This window comes from Oncorhynchus clarkii, chromosome 3, assembly GCF_045791955.1.
Source record: "Oncorhynchus clarkii lewisi isolate Uvic-CL-2024 chromosome 3, UVic_Ocla_1.0, whole genome shotgun sequence".
Lineage (NCBI taxonomy): Eukaryota > Metazoa > Chordata > Actinopteri > Salmoniformes > Salmonidae > Oncorhynchus > Oncorhynchus clarkii.
In genome coordinates this window covers 89,171,288-89,196,482 of record NC_092149.1, presented here as the reverse complement: position 1 = coordinate 89,196,482, position 25,195 = coordinate 89,171,288, and the positions used below count along the sequence as shown (strand labels likewise).

The following is a 25,195-nucleotide window of genomic DNA, read 5'->3' as shown; positions in this document are numbered from 1 at the left end:
CTGGTCTGGTCTAGAGATGCTTCTAGAACATTCACTTAATTCTAGAATATTTTCTGTTACGTGACCTGGCTGTCCTAGCACTTCCTGTAGTTTAGTGTACTTCCTGTCTGTCTGTCTGTCTGCAGGGCCAAAGGAGGCCCTTGGAGACAGGAGCTGCAGCTGTATACACAGACAGACGGACAGCTAATGTGACCTAAAGAGACAGAACAGGTTAGACCCGTCACCATCAACATAACAGACAATCGTACAGCTTGACCTTCATTGTGCACCGTTTTGTCCAATCAAAGCCATGACCATCTGAGAGGATCATTAAAACATAAGCCAATCATCTGCCTTTTAACCATTTTGCAAAACATCTTGAATAGAATTAACACAATGTATCTGTGAACACTACAGACAGATGGATGGACAGAAACAGGCTGTGTCTGAAACAGCAAGCTATTCCCTATATAGTGCACTACTATAGACCAGAGCCCTATTCCCTATATAGTGCACTACTATAGACCAGAGCCCTATTCCCTATATAGTGCACTACTTTAGACCAGGGCCCTATTCCCTATATAGTGCACTACTTTAGACCAGAGCCCTATTCCCTATATAGTGCACTACTTTAGACCAGAGCCCTATTCCCTATATAGTGCACTACTTTAGACCAGAGCCCTATTCCCTATATAGTGCACTACATTAGACCAGAGCCCTATTCCCTATATAGTGCACTACTTTAGACCAGGGCCCTATTCCCTATATAGTGCACTACTTTAGACCAGAGCCCTATTCCCTATATAGTGCACTACTTTAGACCAGAGCCCTATTCCCTATATAGTGCACTACTTTAGACCAGAGCCCTATTCCCTATATAGTGCACTACTATAGACCAGAGCCCTATTCCCTATATAGTGCACTACTTTAGACCAGAGCCCTATTCCCTATATAGTGCACTACTTTAGACCAGAGCCCTATTCCCTATATAGTGCACTACTTTAGACCAGAGCCCTATTCCCTATATAGTGCACTACTATAGACCAGAGCCCTATTCCCTATATAGTGCACTACTTTAGACCAGAGCCCTATTCCCTATATAGTGCACTACTTTAGACCAGAGCCCTATTCCCTATATAGTGCACTACTTTAGACCAGAGCCCTATTCCCTATATAGTGCACTACTATAGACCAGAGCCCTATTCCCTGTAGATAGTGCACTACTTTAGACCAGAGCCCTATTCCCTATATAGTGCACTACTTTAGACCAGAGCCCTATTCCCTATATAGTGCACTACTTTAGACCAGAGCCCTATTCCCTATATAGTGCACTACTTTAGACCAGAGCCCTATTCCCTATATAGTGCACTACTTTAGACCAGAGCCCTATTCCCTATATAGTGCACTACTATAGACCAGAGCCCTATTCCCTGTATATAGTGCACTACTTTAGACCAGAGCCCTATTCCCTGTATATAGTGCACTACTTTAGACCAGAGCCCTATTCCCTATATAGTGCACTACTTTAGACCAGAGCCCTATTCCCTATATAGTGCACTACTTTAGACCAGAGCCCTATTCCCTATATAGTGCACTACTTTAGACCAGAGCCCTATTCCCTATATAGTGCACTACTTTAGACCAGAGCCCTATTCCCTATATAGTGCACTACTATAGACCAGAGCCCTATTCCCTATATAGTGCACTACTTTAGACCAGAGCCCTATTCCCTATATAGTGCACTACTTTAGACCAGAGCCCTATTCCCTATATAGTGCACTACTTTAGACCAGAGCCCTATTCCCTATATAGTGCACTACTTTAGACCAGAGCCCTATTCCCTATATAGTGCACTACTATAGACCAGAGCCCTATTCCCTATATAGTGCACTACTTTAGACCAGAGCCCTATTCCCTATATAGTGCACTACTTTAGACCAGAGCCCTATTCCCTATATAGTGCACTACTTTAGACCAGAGCCCTATTCCCTATATAGTGCACTACTTTAGACCATAGCCCTATTCCCTATATAGTGCACTACTTTAGACCAGAGCCCTATTCCCTATATAGTACACTACTTTAGACCAGAGCCCTATTCCCTATATAGTGCACTACATTAGACCAGGGCCCTATTCCCTATATTTATTTTTTTATTTTATTTCACCTTTATTTAACCAGGTAGGCAAGTTGAGAACAAGTTCTCATTTACAATTGCGACCTGGCCAAGATATAATATATAGTGCACTACTTTAGACCAGAGCCCTATTCCCTATATAGTGCACTACTTTAGACCAGAGCCCTATGGGCCCTCTGCACTACGTAGGGAATAGGCGGCCATTTCAAACACAACCAAATGGGGGGTGTTAGCCTGGTCTGTCTGTCCCACATCCAACTACACCAGTGTCTGTCTGTCTGTCTGTCCCATATCCAACTACACCAGTGTCTGTCTGTCTGTCCCAAATCCAACTACACTAGTGTCTGTATGTCCCCAATCCAACTACACTAGTGTCTGTATGTCCCATATCCAACTACAGTAGGGTCTGTCTGTCTGTCCCCAATCCAACTACACTAGTGTCTGTCTGTCCCAAATCCAACTACACTAGTGTCTGTCCCATATCCAACTACACCAGGGATCCTCCCTGTATACTGCTCCTATACACACACACACACACACATGTCTGTCTCTACACTAGCTCTGGTCCAGGGTGTTACGTGTGGCTTGCTGAAGCTGAACCTGCCACACGTAACACCCTGGACCAGAGCCATCTCCACATCATCCCTGGTCTCTACTACTCCCAGTTCATATTCACTCACTACGCTTTAAAAACGTAACTTTAAAATAATAATATCTTTCAGGTATTAAATAATCTGATATAAAAACACAAAATGTACCCCCCCCCCCCACATGACATCCCTCCCAAACCCCAAACGGTACCTGTTTATATTGTGTTATAATTCAATGCAAAGCGGCACAAACACATGGAAAAGCTTGATAGGTGGTTTGGCTCGCTCTCTTTTCATAGAGTTATTATAACGTAGACAGAGTAAAGGAATAACAATCTGGGATTACAAGGAACAAGATTCTTCTTCTAGCTCAGTCCTGTCTGTGTGGCATGAGAGGAGAGGAGTGAAGAGGAGACGGGCTGAGTTCAGGGTCGAATTCATTAGTGTTCACCGTAATTAAACGTTTTTGCAACAAAAAAAAAGAGTTTCTTATTGGACAAGTTCAGGTAGTCCCTCAGTCCCAGTTTCGGTCCTTTTTCTTCCGTTTGGTGTCTAGTGAATACGACCGTGGCCTGGGGGAGAGCGGCCTGGGGGAGAGCGGCCTGTGGGCTCCATATAGCCTGTAGCCTGATTGGGTCTTTAGGCTGTATTCAGTCTGTAGCCTGTGGCCTTGATGGGTCTTTAGGCTGTAGTCAGTCTATAGTCTGATTGGGCCTATAGGCTGTAGTCAGTTTGTAGCCTGATTGGGCCTATAAGCTGTAGTCAGTCTGTAGCCTGATTGGGTCTATAAGCTGTATTCAGTCTGTAGCCTGATTGGGCCTATAGGCTGTAGTCAGTCTGTATCCTGATTGGGTCTATAAGCTGTAGTCAGTCTGTAGCCTGATTGGGCCTATAAGCTGTATTCAGTCTGTAGTCTGATTGGGTTTATAGGCTGTAGTCAGTCTGTAGTCTGATTGGGTCTATAGGCTGTAGTCAGTCTGTAGTCTGATTGGGTCTATAGTCTGTAGTCAGACTGTAGTCTGTAGCCTGATTGGGTCTATAGGCTGTAGTCAATCTGTAGCCTGATTGGGTCTATAGTCTGTAGTCAGCCTGTAGCCTGTTTGGGTCTATAGGCTGTAGTCAGCCTGTAGCCTGTAGCCTGATAGGGTCTATAGCCTGTAGTCAGTCTGTAGTCTGTAGCCTTGATGGGTCTATAGCCTGTAGTCAGTCTGTAGCCTGATTGGGTCTATAGCCTGTAGTCAGTCTGTAGTCTGATTGGGTCTATAGCCTGTAGTCAGTCTGTAGCCTTGATGGGTCTATAGCCTGTAGTCAGTCTGTAGCCTTGATGGGTCTATAGCCTGGGTAGCTAAGCCCTAGTCCTCATCTTTCCCCTGCTACCTCCTAGCTACCACTCTCCCGTCAGTTTGGTGCTTTGGTCCCGTTTGGGCGGGGCAGGGCGCGGCCCCCGCCGTAACGTTGCATAGCCTGAGGACATGTACCCGTGGCCCCCGACCTGTCCACCCCTCTGCTGGTCCAGCAGCAGCTCTGGGGGAGGAGGGGGGAGGGCCATGTCGTCCATGGAGACGGGCTCCAGCCGGGAGGAGCCGTGCCGCGTGAGGGAGCCGTGCCGCGTGATGGACTTCCTCTTCAAGGTCCGGTTCAGGTCCTCCAGGAAGTTGGGTTGGACCGAGGAGAGGGTACCGCCCCCCTTAGGTACCCCGGGGGAGGTGGGGGGCAGGGGACAGGCAAAGGGCGGGGGGGACAGGGGTAAGGGGTCTTGGACCGTGTTGCTCCGGGACAGCCTGTGCAGTGTCAGAGGCGGAGTCTTCTTCAGAGACTGGGTCTTCCATGATGATTGGCTGACGGGGTGGGAGATGGGCGTGGCCTGCGGTTGGGGGTTGACGACTGCGACCCTGGGGGCTCCCGGGTGGAGCTCAGAGAGGAGGGGGGGCGGTGGGAGCAGCTCAGAGTCGGGAGGAGGTGGGGGGAAGTAATCGAGCTCTGAAGGAGGAGAGGGGAAGTCTCCACTGGGCTGGCAGTGCTGCCCTGTCTGTAGACCCTGGAGGGCTAGAGGGAGAGCTGACAGGTTCAGCTTGCCTGGTTTAGGAGGAGCAGGAGGCCCCAAGTCCTTAGCAGGAGATCCAGAAGAGGAGGCAGCAGAGGAGTTGCAGGAGCCGAGGGCAGGCTGGGCGAACTTACTGACCAGAGACTCCACCTTCTTAGGCTGCCTCTGGACCTGGGCCTCTTCCTGGTACTCCCCTGAGGAGTTAGACTTGATGGAGGAGGCGCGCTGGGGGGTGGGAGGAGGCCCCCTCTTCCCGAAGGAGCCGGTTGAGGTGGAGGAGGGAGACTTCTTAATAGGAGAGCCCATCTTGGCAGGGGAGAGAGGGGGAGGAGCGGGGGTGGGGACAGAGTGGGGAGGAGGGGGGAAGTCGAGGCTGTCCTCAGGGGGAGGAGGGGGGAACTCTGGGGACTGGGGGGGGATCTGACCCCCTGGCTGCCATCTTGGTTTGGTCTTGACGGCCGGGGGGGACTGGGGTGGCAGGGGGGCTCCGGGGAACTGGTTGACTATCTGTTTGACCAGGGAGGGGGTCGGGGAGATTGGGGCGGACAGGGGGAGGGTCTTAGAGGAGAAGCTGTGCTGTTTGGGCATGGTGGGAGGCGGCTGATTGGGTGAATGGCCTGTCGAGAAGCTCTGCTGCTTTTTCATTGGACCAGAAGGAGGGGATGGTGAGACTGGGGACAAGGGGATCCCTGGACCAAAGGTCTTAGGAGCAGTCTGGGGTGGGAAAACACCAGAGAAGGTTCTGGGAGGTGCAGGGGGTGACATGGGGGGGGAGAGGGCAGGAGGAGGAGGGGACACAGGTTGGCCATCCAGGTCGGAGAAGTCGTAGTTCATATTGGGGAACTTTTGGGCCAGGAACTGCTGCAGCCCGGTGTTACTGAGAGGGGGGCACTGGTGGTCCTCTTCTGGGGGAGGAGGGGGGGGCAGGGTTTGGGCCTGGGGGGGAGGAGGGGGGATGAACTGAGGAACAGGGCTGGGGGGGCCAAGCCTCAGAGAGGCCATGGCAGAGCCTGGAGAAGGCATGGAGCAGGGGGGAGGAGGAGGGGGAGGGTTGTGGAGAGTGGAAGCCAATGGCATGGTGTTGTAGTTGGGTTTGACAGACTGGAGGGGAGGGGCTGGAGGGCCTTGCTGCTGCCCCATTGGCTGGACATTGTAATGATTGGCAGTCTGGTTGGAGCCACCCTGCAGGCGGGCAATGGTGCTGTACTTAACGAACAGGGTGGGGGCAGCCTGGTGAGGGGGGTTGGGGAGAGGGGGAGGTGGAGGAGGAGGAGGGGGAGGGTCGGGGGGAGAGGGCGAGGATTCAGGGGAGACACTGGTGTAGCTAGTTCGGGATGGGGGGGCTGACTGGTGCATGGGGGGCAGCGTCAGAGGGTAGGGTCTGCTCACTGACTCCATCCTCAACTAGAAAGAGAGAGGACAAGAGAGAGCCAGAACGAGAGAGAGAGAGGGAGAGAGAGGGAGAGAGAACAAGAGAGAGGGAGAGAGAACAAGAGAGAGGGAGAGAGAACGAGAGAGGGAGAGAAAACGAGAGAGGGAGAGAAAACGAGAGAGGGAGAGAGGGAGGGAGGGTAAGAGAGAGAACGAGAAAGAGGGAGAGAGGGAAAGAGAGAACGAGAGAGGGAAAACAGGAGAGAGAACGAGAGGAAGATTGAGAGAAGGAGAGAGGGAGCGAGAGAAAACAAGAGAGAGAAATCTGAGTTAGATTATGATATAGAAGTGGTTACATTACTACTATTAAAATGGTAGAAAGCAAACATTGTTATTTTAAACTGCCAGACTGGGTAAAACACTGGAAGACATTAGTGTCCTATTTTGGTAGCACTGCATTGATGCATAACATTCAACAGACCACCTGTACATTCAGCAGACCACAACAGACCACCTGCACATTCAACAGACCACCTGTACATTCAGCAGACCACAACAGACCACATGTACATTCAACAGACCACATGTACATTCAGCAGACCACCTGTACATTCAGCAGACCACCTGTACATTCAGCAGACCACCTGTACATTCAACAGACCACAACAGACCACCTGTACATTCAGCAGACCACCTGTACATTCAGACCACAACAGACCAACTGTACATTCAACAGACCACCTGTACATTCAACAGACCACAACAGACCACCTGTACATTCAACAGACCACCTGTACATTCAGCAGACCACCTGTACATTCAACAGACCACCTGTATATTCAACAGACCACCTGTACATTTAATAGACCACAACAGACCACCTGTACATTCAACAGACCACCTGTACATTCAGCAGACCACAACAAACCACCTGTACATTCAGCAGGCCACCTGTACATTCAACAGACCACAACAGACCACCTGTACATTCAGCAGACCACCTGTACATTCAGCAGACCACAACAATCCACCTGTACATTCAGCAGACCACAACAAACCACCTGTATATTCAGCAGACCACCTGTACATTCAACAGACCACCTGTACATTCAACAGACCACCTGTACATTCAGTAGACCACCTGTACATTCAACAGACCACATGTACAATCAGTAGACCACCTGTACATTCAGCAGACTACCTGTACATTTAGCAGATCACCTGTACATTCAGCAGACCACCTGTACATTCAACAGACCACCTGTACATTCAACAGACCACCTGTACATTCAACAGACCACCTGTACATTCAACAGACCACAACAGACCACCTGTATATTCAAGACCACAACAGACCACCTGTACATTCAGCAGACCACAGCAGACCACCTGTACATTCAACAGACCACCTATACATTCAACAGACCACCTGTATATTCAGCAGACCACAACAGACCACCTGTATATTCAACAGACCACAACAGACCACCTGTACATTCAGCAGACCACCTGTACATTCAGCAGACCACCTGTACATTCAGCAGACCACCTGTACATTCAGTAGACCACCTGTACATTCAGTAGACCACCTGTACATTCAACAGACCACCTGTACATTCAGTAGACCACCTGTACATTCAACAGACCACATGTACATTCAGCAGACCACCTGTACATTCAGCAGACCACCTGTACATTCAACAGACCACAACAGACCACCAGTACATTCAACAGACCACCTGTACATTCAACAGACCACAACAGACCACCAGTACATTCAACAGACCACCTGTACATTCAACAGACCACCTGTACATTCAGCAGACCACCTGTACATTCAACAGACCACAACAGACCACCAGTACATTCAACAGACCACCTGTACATTCAACAGACCACCTGTACATTCAGCAGACCACCTGTACATTCAACAGACCACCTGTACATTCAACAGACCACCTGTACATTCAACAGACCACAACAGACCACCTGTACATTCAACAGACCACCTGTACATTCAACAGACCACAACAGACCACCTGTACATTCAACAGACCACCTGTACATTCAGCAGACCACCTGTACATTCAACAGACCACAACAGACCACCAGTACATTCAACAGACCACCTGTACATTCAACAGACCACCTGTACATTCAGCAGACCACCTGTACACTCAACAGACCACCTGTACATTCAACAGACCACCTGTACATTCAACAGACCACCTGTACATTCAACAGACCACAACAGACCACCTGTACATTCAACAGACCACCTGTACATTCAACAGACCACCTGTACATTCAACAGACCACCTGTACATTCAACAGACCACCTGTACATTCAACAGACCACCTGTACATTCAACAGACCACCTGTACATTCAACAGACCACCTGTACATTCAACAGACCACAACAGACCACCTGTACATTCAACAGACCACAACAGATCACCTGTACATTCAACAGACCACAACAGACCACCTGTACATTCAACAGACCACAACAGACCACCTGTACATTCAACAGACCACAACAGATCACCTGTACATTCAACAGACCACCTGTACATTCAACAGACCACCTGTACATTCAACAGACCACAACAGATCACCTGTACATTCAACAGACCACAACAGATCACCTGTACATTCAACAGACCACAACAGACCACCTGTACATTCAACAGACCACCTGTACATTCAACAGACCACCTGTACATTCAACAGACCACAACAGACCACCTGTACATTCAACAGACCACCTGTACATTCAACAGACCACCTGTACATTCAGCAGACCACCTGTACATTCAACAGACCACCTGTACATTCAACAGACCACCTGCACATTCAACAGACCACCTGCACATTCAACAGACCACCTGCACATTCAACAGACCACCTGCACATTCAACAGACCACCTGCACATTCAACAGACCACCTGCACATTCAGCAGACCACCTGTACATTCAACAGACCACCTGCACATTCAACAGACCACCTGCACATTCAACAGACCACCTGTACATTCAGCAGACCACCTGTACATTCAACAGACCACCTGTACATTCAACAGACCACCTGTACATTCAGCAGACCACCTGTACATTCAGCAGACCACCTGTACATTCAACAGACCACCTGTACATTCAACAGACCACCTGTACATTCAACAGACCACCTGTACATTCAACAGACCACCTGTACATTCAGCAGACCACCTGTACATTCAACAGACCACCTGTACATTCAGCAGACCACCTGTACATTCAACAGACCACCTGTACATTCAGCAGACCACCTGTACATTCAACAGACCACCTGTACATTCAACAGACCACCTGTACATTCAACAGACCACCTGTACATTCAACAGACCACCTGTACATTCAACAGACCACCTGTACATTCAACAGACCACCTGTACATTCAACAGACCACCTGTACATTCAACAGACCACCTGTACATTCAACAGACCACCTGTACATTCAACAGACCACCTGTACATTCAACAGACCACCTGTACATTCAACAGACCACCTGTACATTCAACAGACCACCTGTACATTCAACAGACCACCTGTACATTCAACAGACCACCTGTACATTCAACAGACCACCTGTACATTCAACAGACCACCTGTACATTCAACAGACCACCTGTACATTCAACAGACCACCTGTACATTCAACAGACCACCTGTACATTCAACAGACCACCTGTACATTCAGGAAAAAAACTAAACAAATGGCAACTCAAGAGTAGAATTGGACTTTAAAAACACACGACTGACAACACACATCACAAGGAAATGTCCTCCTGCACTCTGACCAAGAGACATATTTAGACTGTAGACCCATCAGTGTTCGGATGTGATACCCAGACAGGATACGGAAGCACACACAAGCCAGGGGAGTAGTGAAAAACGCTAACACAGTAATTAGGATACACAGTAACACAGTAACACACCAGTGCTGTAGAGTAACACAGTAACACACCAGTGCTGTAGAGTAACACAGTAACACACCAGTGCTGTAGAGTAACACAGTAACACACCAGTGCTGTGTGGTCAGAAACAGACCGTCACGAGTCTCACAGCCTCAGTTACCAAACATCATTAACCACACATTAAACCACTTGTTACCAAGGGTGACCCAGTTCTGTTAGTGTTCTGAAGAAACGTGCGGATTACAGAAGTCTAATGTTAAAACGAGAGTAACCCCCCAAACCTCAAACCTCCGTCCCTCCAGTGCACAGGGGCACCGTATGAAACTTGACTGACTTGACCTTCCTCTCCTGGGGAGAACAGTGGAGGGGAGAGACAACAGACACAGTCAGTCACCCCTGGAACGGACCATGAAATGACAGTGTCCACGTTGGACACCGCAACACTGATGTCCCGACTACATTCTAGGGTCAACCCGGACCACACTGTGCTGGCTATGATATTGTCCTTCCCTGTATGGTTCCAGACACTATGGTGGATGTGCAACCAGGTCAGTACAGCTCGGCCTGGCTCGGTTTGACCCTACAGTGGGAATCGGGCATGACAGAATGTCAGTCACACTCCTCCTAGGGGTAAAACTGAGGCAGGTCAATAGAGACAGGTGACAGGTGAGGAATACTGAGGCAGGTCAATAGAGACAGGTGACAGGTGGGGAATACTGAGGCAGGTCAATAGAGACAGGTGAGGAATACTGAGGCAGGGCAATAGAGACAGGTGAGGAATACTGAGGCAGGTCAATAGAGACAGGTGACAGGTGAGGAATACTGAGGCAGGTCAATAGAGACAGGTGACAGGTGAGGAATACTGAGGCAGGTCAATAGAGAAAGGTGAGGAATACTGAGGCAGGTCAATAGAGACAGGTGACAGGTGAGGAATACTGAGGCAGGTCAATAGAGACAGGTGACAGGTGAGGAATACCGAGGCAGGTCAATAGAGACAGGTGAGGAATACTGAGGCAGGTCAATAGAGACAGGTGACAGGTGAGGAATACTGAGGCAGGTCAATTGAGACAGTTGAGGAATACTGAGGCAGGGCAATAGAGACAGGTGACAGGTGAGGAATACTGAGGCAGGGCAATAGAGACAGGTGACAGGTGAGGAATACTGAGGCAGGTCAATAGAGACAGGTGACAGGTGAGGAATACTGAGGCAGGTCAATAGAGACAGGTGACAGGTGAGGAATACTGAGGCAGGTCAATAGAGACAGGTGACAGGTGGGGAATACTGAGGCAGGTCAATAGAGACAGGTGAGGAATACTGAGGCAGGTCAATAGAGACAGGTGACAGGTGAGGAATACTGAGGCAGGTCAATAGAGACAGGTGACAGGTGAGGAATACTGAGGCAGGTCAATAGAGACAGGTGACAGGTGAGGAATACTGAGGCAGGTCAATAGAGACAGGTGAGGAATACTGAGGCAGGTCAATAGAGACAGGTGAGGAATACTGAGGCAGGTCAATAGAGACAGGTGACAGGTGAGGAATACTGAGGCAGGTCAATAGAGACAGGTGACAGGTGAGGAATACTGAGGCAGGTCAATAGAGACAGGTGAGGAATACTGAGGCAGGTCAATAGAGACAGGTGACAGGTGAGGAATACTGAGGCAGGTCAATAGAGACAGGTGAGGAATACCGAGGCAGGTCAATAGAGACAGGTGAGGAATACTGAGGCAGGGCAATAGAGACAGGTGACAGGTGAGGAATACTGAGGCAGGTCAATAGAGACAGGTGAGGAATACTGAGGCAGGTCAATAGAGACAGGTGACAGGTGAGGAATACTGAGGCAGGTCAATAGAGACAGGTGACAGGTGAGGAATACCGAGGCAGGTCAATAGAGACAGGTGACAGGTGAGGAATACCGAGGCAGGTCAATAGAGACAGGTGACAGGTGAGGAATACTGAGGCAGGTCAATAGAGACAGGTGACAGGTGAGGAATACTGAGGCAGGTCAATAGAGACAGGTGAGGAATACTGAGGCAGGTCAATAGAGACAGGTGACAGGTGAGGAATACTGAGGCAGGTCAATAGAGACAGGTGACAGGTGAGGAATACTGAGGCAGGTCAATAGAGACAGGTGAGGAATACTGAGGCAGGGCAATAGAGACAGGTGACAGGTGAGGAATACTGAGGCAGGTCAATAGAGACAGGTGACAGGTGAGGAATACTGAGGCAGGTCAATAGAGACAGGTGAGGAATACTGAGGCAGGTCAATAGAGACAGGTGACAGGTGGGGAATACTGAGGCAGGTCAATAGAGACAGGTGACAGGTGAGGAATACTGAGGCAGGTCAATAGAGACAGGTGACAGGGGAATACTGAGGCAGGTCAATAGAGACAGGTGAGGAATACTGAGGCAGGTCAATAGAGACAGGTGACAGGTGAGGAATACTGAGGCAGGTCAATAGAGACAGGTGAGGAATACTGAGGCAGGTCAATAGAGACAGGTGACAGGTGAGGAATACTGAGGCAGGTCAATAGAGACAGGTGACAGGTGAGGAATACCGAGGCAGGTCAATAGAGACAGGTGACAGGTGAGGAATACCGAGGCAGGTCAATAGAGACAGGTGACAGGTGAGGAATACTGAGGCAGGTCAATAGAGACAGGTGACAGGTGGGGAATACTGAGGCAGGTCAATAGAGACAGGTGACAGGTGAGGAATACTGAGGCAGGTCAATAGAGACAGGTGAGGAATACTGAGGCAGGTCAATAGAGACAGGTGACAGGTGAGGAATACTGAGGCAGGTCAATAGAGACAGGTGAGGAATACTGAGGCAGGGCAATAGAGACAGGTGACAGGTGAGGAATACCGAGGCAGGTCAATAGAGACAGGTGACAGGTGAGGAATACCGAGGCAGGTCAATAGAGACAGGTGACAGGTGAGGAATACTGGGGCAGGTCAATAGAGACAGGTGACAGGTGGGGAATACTGAGGCAGGTCAATAGAGACAGGTGACAGGTGAGGAATACTGAGGCAGGTCAATAGAGACAGGTGACAGGTGAGGAATACTGAGGCAGGTCAATAGAGACAGGTGACAGGTGAGGAATACTGAGGCAGGTCAATAGAGACAGGTGAGGAATACTGAGGCAGGGCAATAGAGACAGGTGAGGAATACTGAGGCAGGTCAATAGAGACAGGTGACAGGTGAGGAATACTGAGGCAGGTCAATAGAGACAGGTGACAGGTGAGGAATACTGAGGCAGGGCAATAGAGACAGGTGACAGGTGGGGAATACTGAGGCAGGTCAATAGAGACAGGTGACAGGTGAGGAATACTGAGGCAGGTCAATAGAGACAGGTGACAGGTGGGGAATACTGAGGCAGGTCAATAGAGACAGTTGAGGAATACTGAGGCAGGTCAATAGAGACAGGTGACAGGTGAGGAATACTGAGGCAGGTCAATAGAGACAGGTGACAGGTGGGGAATACTGAGGCAGGTCAATAGAGACAGGTGAGGAATACTGAGGCAGGTCAATAGAGACAGGTGAGGAATACTGAGGCAGGTCAATAGAGACAGGTGACAGGTGAGGAATACTGAGGCAGGTCAATAGAGACAGGTGACAGGTGGGGAATACTGAGGCAGGTCAATAGAGACAGGTGACAGGTGAGGAATACTGAGGCAGGGCAATAGAGACAGGTGACAGGTGAGGAATACTGAGGCAGGTCAATAGAGACAGGTGACAGGTGAGGAATACTGAGGCAGGTCAATAGAGACAGGTGACAGGTGAGGAATACTGAGGCAGGTCAATAGAGACAGGTGACAGGTGAGGAATACTGAGGCAGGTCAATAGAGACAGGTGACAGGTGAGGAATACTGAGGCAGGGCAATAGAGACAGGTGACAGGTGAGGAATACTGAGGCAGGGCAATAGAGACAGGTGACAGGTGAGGAATACCGAGGCAGGTCAATAGAGACAGGTGACAGGTGAGGAATACTGAGGCAGGTCAATAGAGACAGGTGACAGGTGGGGAATACTGAGGCAGGTCAATAGAGACAGGTGACAGGTGAGGAATACTGAGGCAGGTCAATAGAGACAGGTGACAGGTGAGGAATACTGAAGCAGGTCAATAGAGACAGGTGACAGGTGAGGAATACTGAGGCAGGTCAATAGAGACAGGTGACAGGTGGGGAATACTGAGGCAGGTCAATAGAGACAGGTGACAGGTGACAGGGTAAGGTGAGGGTGTCAGTACAGGAGGAGGCGGTACCTCATCCTGGGTGCCTCTCTTCCAGGCCTCGGAGAAGATGGAGCTGACCTGGCTCTGAGAGCGGCTGTGGCCTGACAGGTTGTTCTCTGACACAGCAACACCACTATCACTACTGCAGTGGGTCGACTGGGACTCTGTAGGGAGAGAGAGAAGGGAGGGAGAAAGAGATTGAAGAGGGGGAGGGAGGGAGCGAGAGGAGAGCGAGGAGAAAGAAAGTGAGAGGGTGGAGAGAGGAGTGTTATAGCAAGAACCAATATTATTATTTATTATTTAAATATTTTTTCCCAATTTCATGATTACAATCTAGTCTCATCGCTGCAACTCCCCAACGGGCTGGGGAGAGGCGAAGGTCTCATCGCTGCAACTCCCCAACGGGCTGGGGAGAGGCGAAGGTCTCATCGCTGCAACTCCCCAACGGGCTGGGGAGAGGCGAAGGTCTCATCGCTGCAACTCCCCAACGGCTGGGGAGAGGCGAAGGTCTCATCGCTGCAACTCCCCAACGGGCTGGGGAGAGGCGAAGGTCTCATCGCTGCAACTCCCCAACGGGCTGGGGAGAGGCGAAGGTCTCATCGCCGCAACTCCCCAACGGGCTGGGGAGAGGCAAAGGTCTCATCGCTGCAACTCCCCAACGGGCTGGGGAGAGGCGAAGGTTGAATCATGAGTCCTCCGAAACATGACCTGCTAAAGCCGCACCAATGTGTCAGAGGAAACACCGTTCAACTGACCGACAAGGTCAGCCTGCAGGCGCCTGGGACCGCCACAAGGAGTCGCTAGAGCACCCCGCGGCTGGTAATGACACAGCCTGGGATTGAACCTCAGGCTGTAGTGACGCTGCAACACTGCAATGCAGTGCCTTAGGCCGCTGCGCCACTCGGGAGGCCCCACAACTACAAATCTTATAAATACTATACTGTGGCTAAGAACGTGGGTAACTGCTGCAGCGTTGGGGACTAATCCATTTCAATCTGTCATTACAGGAAGTAAACTGAAATTCCTGGAATTGTACTTCCAAAAAATGACTGAATTGAAATAAAAATAGACCCTGCTATGCTGTAGCTGAGTGTGTGTTGTGTTGTAGGTGTGTGTCTGTCCACCACCACTCACCAGGCAGGCTGGAGGAGCTGGATCCAGACTTGATAGAGGAGCTAGAGAGAGAAGACCAGTCGTAGGCTGCCTCAGTCCTCTTCATAGCCTCCTGGTAGTTCACATACAGGGTCTTCCCATACTGGAGACACAGATCAAAAGACATTAGTCAGTCAACAGACTTCAGGGTGTATTCATTAGTCAGTCAACAGACATCAGGGGTGTATTCATTAGTCAGTCAACAGACATCAGGGGTGTATTCATTAGTCAGTCAACAGACATCAGGGGTGTATTCATTAGTCAGTCAACAGACATCAGGGGTGTATTCATTAGTCAGTCAACAGACATCAGGGTGTATTCATTAGTCAGTCAACAGACTTCAGGGTGTATTCATTAGTCAGTCAACAGACTTCAGGGTGTATTCATTAGTCAGTCAACAGACAGGGGTGCATTCATTTGTCGGTTTGCAACGTAGCAAAATGGTTTGCATCGGAAACTGTTTACACCAAGCGCAAAACGTTCTGCAATGAAAACTAGAGTCTAGACTAGATCTATTTAACACATTCAGATAGGTCCCTCCCCGGTTTCTTCCGTTTGGTTGATAGTGAATACAGCCCAGCTTTCTCAAATGTTCCCACAGCTTTCAGTCAGAGCCAAATACATCAAGTTTGGCCATTGAGGTATTCTGTCCAAGATGTTCTGTGAGTACCCAGACTATGGCTCTGCTTTCCTCGACTCTCTCTCTCTCTCGTTACGTTGTTGCTGAGGAAACGTAACGTTACCTTGGCGATGCGTATCCCATTGATCCACTGGTGTAGGGTTCTGACGTCATCACAACACAGGTACTTGATGTACTGGGATTTCTTCTGGATCTGAGGATGCTGAACAGACAGACAGTAGGACATGTTAATGATGAATGACAGCATAGATACAGAACATGTAACGGCGACGCATCACAACGATAACATGTTCGGATTTCTGTCTAATCTCTCATGGGACAGATTCTGCTGACCAAATTATACAAGGTTTTAGTTCTGGGTTAACTGAGATCTGGGCACGGTTTCTCGATAGCGAGTATATATATATATATACATATACACACACACACACTGCTCAAAAAAATATAAAGGGAACACTAAAATAACACATCCTAGATGTGAATGAAATATTCTTATTAAATACTTTTTTCTTTACATAGTTGAATGTGCTGACAACAAAATCACACAAAAATGATCAATGGAAATCAAATTTATCAACCCATGGAGGTCTGGATCTGGAGTCACACTCAAAATTAAAGTGGAAAACCACACTACAGGCTGATCCAACTTTGATGTCATGTCCTTAAAACAAGTCAAAATGAGGCTCAGTAGTGTGTGTGGCCTCCACGTGCCTGTATGACCTCCCTACAACGCCTGGGCATGCTCCTGATGAGGTAGCGGATGGTCTCCTGAGGGATCTCCTCCCAGACCTGGACTAAAGCATCCGCCAACTCCTGGACAGTTTGTGGTGCAACGTGGCATTGGTGGATGGAGCGAGACATGATGTCCCAAATGTGCTCAATTGGATTCAGGTCTGGGGAACGGGCGGGCCAGTCCATAGCATCAATGCCTTCCTCTTGCAGGAACTGCTGAAACACTCCAGCCACATGAGGTCTAGCATTGTCTTGCATTAGGAGGAACCCAGGGCCAACCGCACCAGCATATGGTCTCAGAAGGGGTCTGAGGACCTCATCTCGGTACCTAATGGCAGTCAGGCTTCCTCTGGCGAGCACATGGAGGGCTGTGCGGCCCCCCAAAGAAATCCCACCCCACACCATGACTGACCCACCGCCAAACCGGTCATGCTGGAGGATGTTGCAGGCAGCAGAATGTTCTCCACGGCGTCTCCAGACTCTGTCACGTCTGTCATGTGCTCAGTGTGAACCTGCTTTCATCTGTGAAGACCACAGGGCGTCAGTGGCGAATTTGCCAATCTTGGTGTTCTCTGGCAAATGCCAAACGTCCTGCACGGTGTTGGGCTGTAAGAGCAACCCCCACCTGTGGACGTCGGGCCCTCATACCACCATCATGGAGTCTGTTTCTGACCGTTTGAGCAGACACATGCACATTTGTGGACTGCTGGAGGTCATTTTGCAGGGCTCTGGCAGTGCTCCTCTTTGCACAAAGGCGGAGGTAGCGGTCCTACTGCTGGGTTGTTGCCCTCCTACGGCCTCCTCCACGTCTCCTGATATACTGGCCTGTCTCCTGGTAGTGCCTCCATGCTCTGGACACTAAGCTGACAGACACAGCAAACCTTCGTGCCACAGCTCGCATTGATGTGCCATCCTGGATGAGCTGCACTACCTGAGCCACTTGTGTGGGTTGTAGACTCCGTCTCATGCTACCACTAGAGTGAAAGCACCGCCAGCATTCAAAAGTGACCAAAACATCAGCCAGGGAGCATAGGAACTGAGAAGTGGTCTGTGGTCACCACCTGCAGAACCACTCCTTTATTGGGGGTGTCTTGCTAATTGCCTATAATTTCCACCTGTTGTCTATTCCATTTGCACAACAGCATGTGAAATGTATTGTCAATCAGTGTTGCTACCTAAGTGGACAGTTTGATTTCATAGAAGTGTGATTGACTTGGAGTTACATTGTGTTGTTTAAGTGTTCCCTTTATTTTTTTGAGGAGTGTATACATAAAAAAAAATATATATATTCTTTTTTTAATTAGAAAAGATGACCTAGGTTTGGACCTTGGTGCCCTGATAGATAAATTGGGCTAAAAGCCCAGAGATGTGAGTTGAGGCAATGCAGAGATGATTTCTCAGTAGGTTTATACACTGTGCCACTAGATGGCAGTGTGACGCTGTATAAGCTCCTCTGAAAGGCAGACTAGGTAGAGATCCAACCAGTTGACGATCTGTCATTCAGGGCAGGTGGGGCTCTGCCTGTTTTGCATGTTATTTTGGCATTAAAACGTGTCACATATCAGTTTGTAAATAATGTAAATCATTGAGTTAATAATAAAGACATCTTATTGGTCTCTTTTTTGTTTTCTTGAGTAAGGCAGCTCCAAAACTCAGGTGTTTCAGTCTAGCTCAGTGCTTTCTGTGGTGGTGGGGAAAGCCAGCAGAAAATACAGTGTGTTGCGCCGTGATTGGCTCAGTGTTCTGTCACTCATGTGGACTTTATGTCACTGCCAAGTGTAAGAGGAGAGCCCATCGGGTGCTGCCATATATTTACATTAGAAATGCCCATCCAAGAAGACTCAAGGTCATTGGCCACAGATAAAATGTCATATCACGTGATATGTACAGTAGCTTTGATTGGACTGATCATGTCAACATCATACGTTCACAATCTTAGTTAGCAGTCATCATTATGAATCAAGTCGACAATCTCCTGGCAAATCCTTTTTAATCGTTGTCATATGAAGAGAAATTATAGATAAAACGTATCGGTGCTCATCGGCCATTGGACATAAACATTACACAACAAGTTGGAAATCGCAAATTCAACGATGAGGGGTTTGGAAGGAATCAGTGCCAGCGGCAGTGTGGACCGAAATCTGGGATTAAGTGTCTCTTTTTCAAGTTTAAAATGATAAACATTCAACATTGGCTGTCAATGAAGCATGATTTGTGCTGCACTCAAAACTATGAAAACTTGACTTCAGTGAGTTCAAGACAGCTGGGAACTCTGAACTATGAAAACTTGACTTCAGTGAGTTCAAGACAGCTGGGAACTCTGGGAACTTTCTAAGACTGTGAAAATACGTTTTGAACGGTCGTTCAACTCGGAGGATGGCGCCGACGGAGACGCAGCATCACAACTCGCTCCTAGAAAACTTTGCAGTATTTTGATTTTATGTAATTGTTTTTACATTATTAGCTCAGGAAATGTTTTGTGTCATTACATACAGCCGGGAAGAACTATTGGATATTAGAGCGGCAGAAACTCACCAGAACTACCAGCATTACGACCAGGAATACGACTTCCCTGGACCAGATCCTTTGTTCACTCTCACCAGAGCAATGGAACTTATTCTAGAGGCCGACCCAAAACATCGCCCGGGGAGGAGAGGCACTCGAGGCGACCTGCTGGTTCGACTCAGTAGGACCACCCACCGCTTTCAAGTATATTACTCTCTAATGTTCAGTCTTTGGATAATAAAGTTGATGAGCTTAGAACAAGGATTTCTTTCCAGAGAGACATCGGGGCCTGTAACATAGTTTGTTTCATGGAAACATGGCTCTCTCGGGATACTCTGTCGGAGTCGGAGTCGGTAAAGCCAGCAGGATTCTGCAGACAGGAATAAATATCTCTCCGGGAAGCAGAAGGGCGGGGGGGGGGGGGGTTTCATGATTAACGATTCATGGTGTAATTCTAGGAACATACAGGAACTCAAGTAATTTTGTTCACCCGACCTAGAATACCTCAAAATTAAATGCCAACCATATTATCTCCCAAGAGAATTCTCCTCCGTCATCGCCACGGCCGTTTACGAAAACCTCGTCGGCCCTCAAAGAACTTCACTGGACTTTATGCAAACTGGAAACCACATATCCTGATGCCGCATTTATTGTAGCTGGGGATTTTAACAAAGCAAATATGAGAACAAGGCTACCTAAATTCTATCAGCATATCGACTGTAGCACTCACTCAGGAAAAACACCAGACCACTGCTACTCTAACTTCCGTAATCTGACCACAACTCCATTTTGCTCCTCCCCTCCAATAGGCAGAACCTCAAACAGGAAGTACCCGTGCAAAGGACTATTCAACGCTGGTCTGACCAATCGGAATCCACGCTTCAAGATTGTTTTGCGGCCTGGATAAGTTCCGAGAATAATATCGACGTATACACTGATTCGGTGAGTGAGTTTATTAGGAAGTGTTTAGGAGATGTTGTACCCACTGTGACAATTAAAACCTACCCTAACCAGAAACCGTGGACAGATGGCGGCATTTGCACAAAACTGAAAGCGTGAACCACTTCATTTAACCATGGAAAGAGGTCTGGGAATATGGCTGAATAGAAACAGTGTAGTTATTCCCTTCGCAAGGCAATCAAACAAGCAAAATGTCAGTATAGAGTCAGTGGATTCGCAATTCAACCGCTCAGACACGAGATGTATGTGGCAGGGTCTACAAACAATCACGAACTACAAAGGGAAAACCAGTCATGTCGCGGACACTGACGTCTTGCTTCCGGACAAACTAAACACTTTCTTCACCATTTTGAGGATAACACAGTGCCACTAACATGGCCCGCTGCCAAGGACTGTGGGCTCTCTTTCTCCGTGACGTGAGTAGGACAGTTACGCGTGTTAACCCTCGCAAGGCTGCCGGCTCAGACTGCATCCCCAGCCGCATCCTCAGACCAACTGGCTGGTGTGTTTACAGGCATATTCCATCTCTCCCTATCCCAGTCTACTATCCCCACATGCTTCAAAATGGCCACCATTGTTTCTGTACCCAAGAAAGCAAAGGTAACTAAACTTAATGACTATCACCCCGCAGCACTCACCTCTGTCATCATGAAGTGCTTTGAGAGACTAGTCAAGGATCATATCACCTCCCCCTTACCTGCCACCCGTTGACCCACTTGCTAGTCACATGTATGTGACCAATAAAATATGATTTGAATTGTAAATCCTAGGTCCAGTTGTTTTTAGAAGCACTGTAAATCCAGAGAATGGCAGAGTTCCATGACAAAATTTGCCCACGAAAGACCGCTGCGCCACCTTCCTGTTCAAGTGAGAACAGCACAACAAGGTGAGTCCAAAAATGTATTGTTTGCTGCTGCATAAATTATGTAATATACCAGGGAGATATATATACTGTAGCGAAGAAAGTAATACTAAGCGTATGTTGTGTAGTAAGATGTTAGTATCCCATGTGCCTCACCCTAATAATTTGGTTTTTTAAAAGGCAGTAAATGAGGCTGAATGAACTGCTTCGCTGCCAGTGTAACAGTGGTAAGGTGTTGGTACTGCTATTGGGACTCTGCTGATAACCAGGTGTAGCAATGGTAAGGTGTTGGGACTCTGCTGATAACCAGGTGTAGCAGTGGTAAGGTGTTGGGACTCTGCTGATAACCAGGTGTAGCAGTGGTAAGGTGATGGGACTCTGCTGATAACCAGGTGTAGCAGTGGTAAGGTGTTGGGACTCTGCTGATAACCAGGTGTAGCAGTGGTAAGGTGTTGGGACTCTACTGATAGCCAGGTGTAACAGTGGTAAGGTGTTGGGACTCTGCTGATAGCCAGGTGTAGCAGTGGTAAGGTGTTGGGACTCTGCTGATAACCAGGTGTAACAGTGGTAAGGTGTTGGGACTCTGCTGATAGCCAGGTGTAACAGTGGTAAGGTGTTGGGACTGCTGTTGGGACTCTGCTGATAGCCAGGTGTAACAGTGGTAAGGTGTTGGGACTCTGCAGATAGCCAGGTGTAACAGTGGTAAGGTGTTGGGACTCTGCTGATAGCCAGGTGTAACAGTGGTAAGGTGTTGGTACTCACTGCAGGGAATCAGTGTCCCAAACACCATCACTGCAGGGAATCAGTGTCCCAAACACCATCACTGCAGGGAATCAGTGTCCCAAACACCATCACTGCAGGGAATCAGTGTCCCAAACACCATCACTGCAGGGAATCAGTGTCCCAAACACCATCACTGCAGGGAATCAGTGTCCCAAACACCATCACTGCAGGGAATCAGTGTCCCAAACACCATCACTGCAGGGAATCAGTGTCCCAAACACCATCACTGCAGGGAATCAGTGTCCCAAACACCATCACTGCAGGGAATCAGTGTCCCAAACACCATCACTGCAGGGAATCAGTGTCCCAAACACCATCACTGCAGGGAATCAGTGTCCCAAACACCATCACTGCAGGGAATCAGTGGCCCAAACACCATCACTGCAGGGAATCAGTGTCCCAAAACAACTAGGCAAACGGAAGCCCCCATCTCCCCAGTCTCCCTCCACCTCTCCTCTCTTTAAAGCTCCTAGTCTGTTTTTTAAAATCTGGGACTGTGAAGTTTTGAAAGATGAGGCACAAAAGGATACAAAGAAATCTATTTTCCTCCCTTTCAGGAAGTGAAGTATATCAGAAGGTATTTGGGAGCGAGCAGTGTCCCTACTATTCTCTTCAACAACAAAAACCAAACCTGGCTAACATAACATGAAGACATTTGGAATACAGTATTTTCAAAGCACCAGCAATGCCTTGGGCAGTAGGCATGATTCCAGCTGGAGCTACTGTGAGTGTTCAGGTGGTACTAACTAGCTACAGGGAGTTTACATGTGCTGTTAACTAGCTACAGTGAGTGTACAGGTTCTCCTAACTAGCTACAGTGAGTTTACAGGTGCTGCTAACTAGCTACAGTGAGTTTACAGGTGCTGCTAACTAGCTACAGTGAGTTTACAGGTGCTGCTAACTAGCTAAAGTGAGTTTACAGGTGCTGCTAACTAGCTACAGTGAGTTTACAGGTGCTGCTAACTAGCTACAGTGAGTTTACAGGTGCTGCTAACTAGCTACAGTGAGTTTACAGGTGCTGCTAACTAGCTACAGTGAGTTTACAGGTGCTGCTAACTAGCTACAGTGAGTTTACAGGTGCTGCTAACTAGCTACAGTGAGTTTACAGGTGCTGCTAACTAGCTACAGTGAGTTTACAGGTGCTACTAACTAGCTACAGTGAGTTTACAGGTGCTACTAGGTTCAACACGTTACTAGCGGCTGGGTCTTTGGCCTCACTGAGTGCTTTGCTAGCATAACATGAAGAGACTCAAAACTACCCTATATTCAAAATATATTAATCTCCTGGGCATCATTACAGCTAGAGTCAGACGCATGCAGTGTTGGTGTTACTAGCAGTGACAAGTAGTACACAGTGTTGGTGTTACTAGCAGAGACAAGTAGTACACAGTGTTGGTGTTACTAGCAGTGACAAGTAGGTCACAGTGTTGGTGTTACTAGCAGTGACAAGTAGGTCACAGTGTTGGTGTTACTAGCAGTGACAAGCAGTACACAGTGTTGGTGTTACTAGCAGTGACAAGCAGTACACAGTGTTGGTGTTACTAGCAGTGACAAGCAGTACACGGTGTTGGTGTTACTAGCAGTGACAAGCAGTACACAGTGTTGGTGTTACTAGCAGAGACAAGCAGTACACAGTGTTGGTGTTACTAGCAGTGACAAGCAGTACACAGTGTTGGTGTTACTAGCAGTGACAAGCAGTACACAGTGTTGGTGTTACTAGCAGTGACAAGTAGTACGCAGAATGCTCAGGCAGGACAGAATTATGGTCCTCTGATTATACTGCCTCTGATCTGGGGGACTCACTAAACAGAGAACATCCCTGGTCTTCCCTACTGCCTCTGATCTGGAGGACTCACTAAACAGAGAACATCCCTGGTCTTCCCTACTGCCTCTGATCTGGAGGACTCACTAAACAGAGAACATCCCTGGTCATCTCTACTGCCTCTGATCTGGAGGACTCACTAAACAGAGAACATCCCTGGTCCTCCCTACTGCCTCTGATCTGGGGGACTCACTAAACATAGAACATCCCTGGTCTTCCCTACTGCCTCTGATCTGGAGGACTCACTAAACAGAGAACATCCCTGGTCCTCCCTACTGCCTCTGATCTGGGGGACTCACTAAACATAGAACATCCCTGGTCTTCCCTACTGCCTCTGATCTGGCGGACTCACTAAACACAAATACTGTGTGTGTAAATTATGTTAGTGTTGGAGTGTGCCCGTGTGGTTTGCTAAATATTAGGAAATCCTGTAGGTTTTCACTCCAACCCTGTCCCTGGAGAGATACCCTCCTGGAGGTTTTAACTCCAACCTTGTTCCTGGAGAGAGACACTCCTGTAGGTTTTAACTCCAACCCTGTTCCTGGAGGTTTGAACTCCAACCCTGTTCCTGGAGAGATACCCTCCTGGAGGTTTTAACTCCAACCTTGTTCCTGGAGAGATATCCTCCTGTAGGTTTTAACTCCAACCCTAATCTAGCACACCTGAGTCTAATAATTAGCTGGTTGATAAACTGAATCAGGTTAGTTACAACTGGGGTTGGAGTTCAAACCTACAGGAGGGTATCTCTCCAGGAACAGGGTTGGAGTTAAAGCGAAGGTAGCTCTTTATTGTCAGTTTCGTCGTTCAGCCACGAAACATAAGATGTTAGTTTTTAATGTCCCGTTGGTAGGATAATCTTAAATTGTAGATCATCAATTTTATTTTCCAATGATTGCACGTTAGCTAGAAGAAGGGATGGCAGTGGGAGTTTACTCGCTCGCCTGTGGATTCTCAGAAGGAGCCCCGATCCGCGGCCCCTTTTCCTGCGTCTTGTGTTCACGCAAAAGGCTGGGATCTGGGCCTGTTCCAGTGAAAGGCTGGGATCTGGGCCTGTTCCAGTGAAAGACTGGGACCTGGGCCTGTTCCAGTGAAAGACTGGGATCTGGGCCTGTTCCAGTGAAAGACTGGGATCTGGGCCTGTTCCAGTGAAAGACTGGGATCTGGGCCTGTTCCAGTGAAAGACTGGGATCTGGGCCTGTTCCAGTGAAAGACTGGGATCTGGGCCTGTTCCAGTGAAAGACTGGGATCTGGGCCTGTTCCAGTGAAAGACTGGGATCTGGGCCTGTTCCAGTGAAAGACTGGGATCTGGGCCTGTTCCAGTGAAAGACTGTGATCTGGGCCTGTTCCAGTGAAAGACTGTGATCTGGGCCTGTTCCAGTGAAAGACTGGGATCTGGGCCTGTTCCAGTGAAAGACTGGGATCAGGGCCTGTTC

At 48.5% G+C, this 25,195-nt stretch overlaps 1 protein-coding gene across 2 annotated transcripts in view; it reads right to left on the bottom strand.

Annotated features, from left to right (window-relative positions):
* Positions 1–3,294: 3,294 nt before the first annotated feature.
* The window catches only part of LOC139405540 (ras-associated and pleckstrin homology domains-containing protein 1-like), a 131,927-nt gene continuing 110,026 nt past the window's right edge, over positions 3,295–25,195 (bottom strand). For both annotated transcript variants that reach the window (XM_071147955.1, XM_071147953.1), the window contains 4 exons: positions 16,202–16,300; positions 15,441–15,561; positions 14,337–14,470; positions 3,295–6,152 (listed from right to left, as the gene is read on the bottom strand). In XM_071147955.1, coding sequence (XP_071004056.1) covers positions 4,089–6,152; positions 14,337–14,470; positions 15,441–15,561; positions 16,202–16,300 — 2,418 coding nt within the window. In that variant the 3' untranslated portion in view covers positions 3,295–4,088. The remainder of the gene's footprint in view (positions 6,153–14,336; positions 14,471–15,440; positions 15,562–16,201; positions 16,301–25,195) is intronic.